This window comes from Tenrec ecaudatus, chromosome 2, assembly GCF_050624435.1.
Source record: "Tenrec ecaudatus isolate mTenEca1 chromosome 2, mTenEca1.hap1, whole genome shotgun sequence".
NCBI classification, from domain to species: domain Eukaryota; kingdom Metazoa; phylum Chordata; class Mammalia; order Afrosoricida; family Tenrecidae; genus Tenrec; species Tenrec ecaudatus.
Window position 1 is genome coordinate 289,655,680 of NC_134531.1, and position 7,454 is coordinate 289,663,133.

Below are 7,454 nucleotides of genomic sequence, written 5' to 3' on the forward strand. Positions count from 1 at the left end.
CCTTGATTCAAGAAACTCAACTGAGGAAACTCTAAGCAAAATTATTACAAATGCATGACGCGTTGGCCAAGGACAATACAACGTGACAGGAACAAAGATAGAGGGGAAATCTGCAGGCAGCTCGGGAGGAGGTACATTTCCTTCAAAGAGGAAGGTACATCCCTTTCAAAGGAACAAGAGTAACACTGAGAGGTGCCCTTTCACGTCCCTCACTGGGAACTATGCCATGAATAATGGAGAGTGGAGGCTGTGTGGGAATGAGCTTAATGTTCTCTATGATTGTGGTAGAAAGATAGTAGGCATCATATAAAGGAGAAATTTCCATCAAAGAAAATCCATGCTTCAGAGAATAGGGCAGGTCTCAGAAATCCTCCTCCTGTTGGTCCTGGGTCATGTGTATGAATCACTTTGGTTTATGTTTCTAAAAGGCATGTCCTATATGAATGCTTCTAGTAATGAATTTGAAGAAAGATCCATGTTGTTCCCTGTTACGTGATCACTTCTACTTACATTCACCTTTCACTGCCAGAGGAACGACCTTATCTTCGGTCCGTAAAGGATGGTCCACGTGCACAATCAGGTGGTGCACTCCTAGAGACGCGGCAGCCTCCAAAGAGATGTTGCTCACTTTAGTGACAGTCACAGTGCCTTCTGGGTTCAGAGCACGGTGTTCCTCAGGTGGATTCACCAGGACTTGCGAGGGGAAAAGAGATATTTGTGGAGCAGGCTTTCCCATCGCTGAGCAGGTAGCCCTGAGAACACCTTTGGAGCCAGGCATGGACTGGAGATCAACTTTTAATTCCGACACAGCTGTGGGGGCAGAAAATGAACACATGAAGTTAAATGTAAGCATATGTCATGATAGGTTCCCATTGTGTTAGTAGTGATTGGCTTCTGGACATTTTCTGTATGAAGCCACAGTGTTGAAATATATTCCTCTCACATACCTCTACTGACATTTCCAAAGCCTCACAATTTCATCTCCATTCAATAGACCCTGCAATTTAGCAGGAACTTTTGGTATCTCAACTTTTATTTCAACTGAAAATTACATCAGCTAAACTCTCAATGCTTTAAATGTGTGGCACCATGAGAAGAGAATGTGACTGTATTATGAATGTCTGTTTTGCAACGTGTAGCCGTGAAGACCGTGAGATTCTTTTCTCTTAGTCTTCACCTATCCGCACTCTCACTTATTGCCTTTGTTTTTTACTCTGCCCCCTCTTTTCCCAACCCTTCATAAAACATTCTGGAATCTCTACGAATTTTGCCCCCAGGATTGAAGTGTTCGTTGCACAGTATAAAGAAGTTAGAAAGGAGGACAGGAGACCTTACTCAATTCTTGGCCCAGTTCCTCACTGTTACAATAAGCTTTCTTTACCATGTATTTTCCTTCTATCGAATGAAGGATTTGCAATATCTGACCTCTGTGTCTTTTACTCTCCCACATTCTTTCTCCAGAATCCATGAGTGAAAGACTACATTTCCACCATTTTCTCTCCTCTAGAAAAAATACATACTTATTATGTTAAGGCAGATCTGTCCTCCCTTGCTCCCATGTGGAAACATATTAAACAGACATTTGTAGCAGGCTTCATCATCAAATGTCACTTCACGGATAGTGAGGAAGGAGGATTTTGGGTCAATACTCTCACAGTACAGTCGATCCAGGTATGGTGGAAGGATCTTTGCCCCATGTTTACTGCTGTAAGTGCCAATATTCTGTGGTAAAGAATCTTGGATCTTTTGCCAAGTAATTTGCAGAACATCTTCAGGAGTTGTCAGGTTGCAGAATAGGGTCGCATTTTTCCCCAGTACAGCAGTTTCATGATCATTGTGCTTTATCTTGTAAACTGAATCTGGAAAATAAACAGCTCATATTGAGAAAGAGAAATGAATTCTCACACCACTGTGGACTTACCTATACCATATCAATTCTCTGTGGGAATGTTAATGATCATTTATTTCTTTTCTTCCCCACTATAAAACCCCCAATATTTATTGCCACTGATTACTTTGCTTCTGAAACATTTCCAGCAAAAAATCTGAATAGAGAAATATTTAAGAGTTAATTGGAATACAAATCCTTCCACATATGACAATTATTGTTCACCAAAAGTCATTTAATAGATAATAATTAAGAATATGATTAAATAATAAAAATGAAGGAGTTACTGATAATGGGCATGATAAAATTATAAATAGAGAACGTAAGAATTTATACATAGTATCCAACAATTATGCAGGGTTCTTTATAAAGCTCATAGATGCCATCATATTTCTATGATATGATGTAAGACTGGAGATTGTTTAAATGTACAGTGATTGTTTCAATGTTGAGTGAGTGACTTACGTATTTCAGAAGACTGCAGTTTCATAGTTGGATGAAACTATATGCAATGAAGAATGAAATCAAATTAGGTTATCCCCTAATAAGAATTTAAAATGGCTAAGCTTCACAAATGCAACTAGTTAAGACTCACCCATTCGGAGCTTCTGCTGCCAGACAAGAAAATTAGGAAATAAGGTGAAGGAAACTGGGAGGTAGAGTCCTGAAATTAGAATTAGGGTACTAGGATCTCTCCTGAACCCTCTTGCCCTTTTTGTGATTTCCACTCACAAAGTGAACCAAGAAGCAACTAAGTTGCTCTAGGTTTGGCGAGCTGGGCTCCAGCTGAAAAGTTCCTCCCTCTCTTTCACCAGAAGTAGCGATTTCTCCAGGCTGATTCCCTAAAGGAGCCATAATCCCAGAAACAAGGAGTACCCAACACCAGTACCCATCCACTCTGTTAGCTGCCTTGAGCTCATAGGCTGGGGAGTGGAGGTGGCACATAGCCATAATTTGGAGTAGAAAGTAAAAGCAGAATTTTACCAGAGGCAGACCTTGGTGTGGGAGAAAATAGGCAGATAATCAGAGTCCAGGGCACTAATTCAGTTCCAGTTGGCTGAGAAGGAAATAACCCCCCTGATAAGCTGGATTTCCCCCTCTGGGGGTCAGCGTGACAGCCTCCAAATCAGAGCACCCCACAAACATAACATTTTTAAAAGTAAGAATATATATTAATGGTAAAAACTCAAACCCAGCCTTTTTGCACATAGAAGGGGCCCCTTAACATAAATCAGCATAAGAAGAAGTCCATGCTAGGGAATGCCAGATTTAGCTACAGGGACTGTAAGGTTTTTTTTCCATAACAAAGACACACTGAAGCAAGTCTAAGCACCTAACAGAACACAGAACTAGAAGCCAGAGCCAGGGAGTCAATTAAATTTGATTTGATTCTAGTTGGCCAGAAGGAAAAAAAAATTAAAATCCTTTGATCTACTAGGGCACCAACAGTCTAGATAGAACAATAAGCCCAGATTCCCTCTCAGTGATGCCACACACAGCAGGGAGGTCCTACTGGTCCTGGGGTCCTACACGGGACTATGGGAACACCCTGCGCCCCAGCCCCTGCTGTAGTGTTACAGACAGCACAAGGCAGGTATACCAGTGAATTCCAGTGCTCAGTACTGCTGTGGGAACTCATGTCTGGCCACTGATGCAACCTTGCCATCGAGAATAATCCCACTCTGCATCTGTAGAACCCTAGATGAGACAGGCACACCACCCTGCTGCCTTGAGGAAGAGTTGGAACTCCTCTAGCCTCATGGACAGGTCATCAAGTCTCAGTTATCTCCTTACTTACCACTCAATGGCTTCTTACTTTATTTGCACACCCTTCTATCTTTCCCACTGCAGTCAGTCTACACGGGCTCAGGTTTGTTTTGCTTTTTGTCTCTCTTTCTTTCCTTTTCCCTCTTCTCCTACTCTCTTTTCTATGATACACCACTACCGTCTTACAGGCCACTACCCTCCACCGAGGGCAAGTGAACCCAAATAGCAGGGGCTCTCCAGCCTGCCCTCGGTGGGAGTGCTGCCCACCACACAAGGCAGCTGCGACAGCCCTCTATAGCACGCCTCACTGCTGAGGAAACCTCAGGTGGACCTCTAAGGTGATCTCGCCAACTCGGGCAATTCCGCCCTTAACCACTGGGTCCCTGCATTAAAAGCGCACACCAACCTGCCATCATGGGGCAGGGTTTAAATCCCTCTGGTGCCACTTTCAGGCAATCAGGGATCAGCTATCTCTTTATTCTTTATTTCTTCCTTCACTCTTTCTTCCCTCCTTACCATCACAACAAATCTTAGTGAGCACAGTTGAGTTTTCCCCCATTCTTTCTCTTTCTTCTCTTTTTCTTTCTTTCTTCTATCTTTCTTAGTTCTCTTCACTCTCTCTGCTTTTACGATTTTCTCCTCTCCCTCTTGGTCCTACCATATGCGACTGCTGGTTTCCACACCCCTACCCTCTGTCCACCCAGTGAGGAGAGCTACAGCCTGCCCACTAAGACAGTGCTTCACACAGCACGAGACAGTGTTACACATGGCCTGGCATGGGGTTCAGCTATCTATTTTTACACTTTTCTATCCTTCACTTTCTTTGTTTCTTTTTGTTCTTCATTCACTTTTTCTTCTTTTCTTTTCTAACTTTTCTTTTTCTTGCCAAAGTCTCAGCAGTTTCACTTCTACTTTTTTGTTGTTTTCTTTTTTTACTCTTTTCACTTTTAAAAAATCTGTGCTGTGTGTGTGTGTGTGTGTGTGTGTGTGTGTGTGTGTGTGAAAGAGAGAGAGAGAGTTAGTTTGCTTGATATTGTTGCTCCAGTCTTTGTTCTCATCTTCCTTTCTTTTCCTGTTCCTCTCTTCCTCTTTCCTTTCACAAGCCACCAGAGGTCTCCAGGCCACACTCCTCCACCTAGGGCAACTCTGAAGGCCCAACTGGGAGAACTCCTGCCCACATTTGTTGGCTTTACATACAGTTGGGGAAATCACACTGGTCCTGTACCATACACTAAGCAGCATGGGGTCCTTCAATTCAAACAGTGGTGGAATTCCAGTCTAATCTCTGAGGCCTTACAAGTGACTGGGGGAAACTCCCCACCACTGATGGGGCTTCACACTGCTTCTGGAACATCCACCCAACCTCCAAGGTGATCTCTCTGACTAGGGTAATTCCCCTTCCAGCTATGGTGTGCTACACCCACAAGGGTACACCTACATGCCCTCATCATCACTCCAGTGGCAGAGGGAAACACCACATGCCACCTAAAGTGCCACAAGCACAATGAGGCTTACTTAGAGATCAACCAGTGAAGCATCACCCTCGTGGGCCCACAACAACCCAACCAGCATCACATGAGAGGACTATCCAACGCACATTCAAAATAACAGAATAACAAAATAACAGGTCAGCTAGGGTAAGAAGAAAACCACAGGAACCTATAGCGGTAGCCTGGTACCTCAATACAGCAACCAGCATGTAGGTCATAGAAGCACTTATACGAGGCCCCCAAGAGAGAACTCAGTGCTCTTTGACTCTGGAAGATGGCTCCAGGCTCCTCTAAAATAACATGTAAAGAGTTATCCGTCCTAACAGCCTCAATGGAAAAGCATCACTCCTTCCCACCACTGGTGGGGGTCCAGCTGCTGTGGGAGAAACAGAAGACAATGCCGGAAGACGTCATGGATGTAACAATGGGCATAGAAGAAGCAGATATTGACCTGCCACGGTTGAAATTTTCAGAATGCTGCTTGGAGACATACAGGATATGATGGAAGCAATACAGAAAAAGGATGAAATGAAAGAGGAGATAAAGGCAAAGGGAAATACAAGACTTAAGGGATGAAATTAAAAATTCAGTGGCAGATTGACAGACTTTGCCAACACTCACCAAGGGCAAATAAGAGACCACCACATAGAACAACCCCACCCTTAGGGTGATAAAGAGAAAACAAGCCCAAGGATAGCATTGGCTCAATACTGGAAACAAGGCAAAAATAAACCACACGCAAGTGGATAAGATTAGGTAGGTTGGAAAATACCCAACACAAAAGGGACAAGATGACATCACAGAGTCCTCAGATGGATGTAATAACACTGAATACCAATGGCCTGAATTCAGGCATTGAAAGGCAGAGGCTAACAGACTGGCTCAGAAAACAACCCATCAATCTGCTGCGTACAGGAGACACATCTCAAGCTTGCAGTCAGAAACAAGTTGAGAATTAAAGACTGGAGAAAGTATATACCAAGTAAATGGCAATGCAATAAAAGCAGGGGTAGCTATCTTAATTTCTGACAAAATTGACCTCAAGATACAGGCCACAGCAGGAGACAAGTAGGGGTACTATATAATGCTCAAGGTATCAGGAGACCAAGGACTAGTGAGCATAATAAGTATATATGCACCCAACGAGAGACCCGCAAAATTTTAAAATCAAACTCTCCAAAAGATGAAAACATAAATCACAGGCTCAACAATTATAGTTGGTGACTTTTATACACAACTCTCTGAAAAAGACAGATCACTGGGAAAGAAACTCGATCCAAATAGCACAATTGGGCAACTTGATCGATATTTTCAGAGCTTTCCACCTAAATGCAAAAAAAAAAAATCACATTCTTTTCAGCCCACGCAGCGCATATTTGAAAATAGACCACATGCTGGTAAACAAGTTGAACTTGAATAAATTCAAGCACAGAGAGGTTATACAGATGTCTCTCTCCAATCACTGTGCCATACGGCTGGAAATTAACAGAAGGACGCTGAAGAAAACAAGGGCAAACAATTGGAGGATGAACAATTCTATATTGCAAAAGGAGGGGGTATTGACCCAGGTCAGAGCTGAAATCAGGAAGTTTCTAGAAACCAATGAGAACAAATATACGACGTACAAAAACCTTTAGGATAGAGCAAAGGCAGTTATCAAAGGAAGGCTGATAACAGTAAATGCACACATGAAAAAAGAAGAGAGATTCGTGGATGATATGCTGACACAACACCAATTAGGGCAGAATCAACAAAACAATCCGACTAATTGCAAGAGGATAGAGATAATAAACCCAGAGCTGAGATACAGGAAAGGGAAAACAAGAAAACTATGGAAAAATTAATGCCACTAGAAGTTGGTTCTTTGGGAAAAAATTAACAGAATTGGTAGACCGCTGGAAAACCTAATCAAAGAAAGGGAGGGATAAACAACATTGCAAGGATGAGGGATGAAAGAGGGGACATTACAACAGACCCTAACGAAATCAAAAGGATAGTTACACAGTACTATGAAGGTTTATACTCTAACGAATTCAACAATTTGGAAGACATGGAACTATATTTGGAAACACAATCCCTCCCTAGACTATCCCAGATGGATGTCAACAACCTCAACAGACCCCTAGCAATTGAAGAAATAGACAACGTTATTAAGGGATTACTAACCAAAAGATCCCCTGGGCCACATGGCTTCACAGGAGAATTGTACCAAACATTCAGGGAAGAACTGACACCAATTGTACCCAAAGTCTTCCACAACATAGAAAAAGACAGAAAACTCCCAAACTCTTTCTTTGAAGCTGGTATAA

At 42.6% G+C, this 7,454-nt stretch overlaps 1 protein-coding gene across 1 annotated transcript; it reads right to left on the reverse strand.

The window, feature by feature from the left end:
- Nucleotides 1-502: 502 nt before the first annotated feature.
- On the reverse strand, nucleotides 503-2,378 carry LOC142440648 (OX-2 membrane glycoprotein-like). Its single transcript, XM_075542955.1, has 3 exons — nucleotides 2,354-2,378; nucleotides 1,521-1,859; nucleotides 503-810 (listed from the first exon to the last, which is right to left on the reverse strand). Exons 1-3 carry the CDS (start codon nucleotides 2,376-2,378, stop codon nucleotides 503-505), a joined length of 672 nt encoding a protein of 223 aa, XP_075399070.1.
- Nucleotides 2,379-7,454: the final 5,076 nt, after the last annotated feature.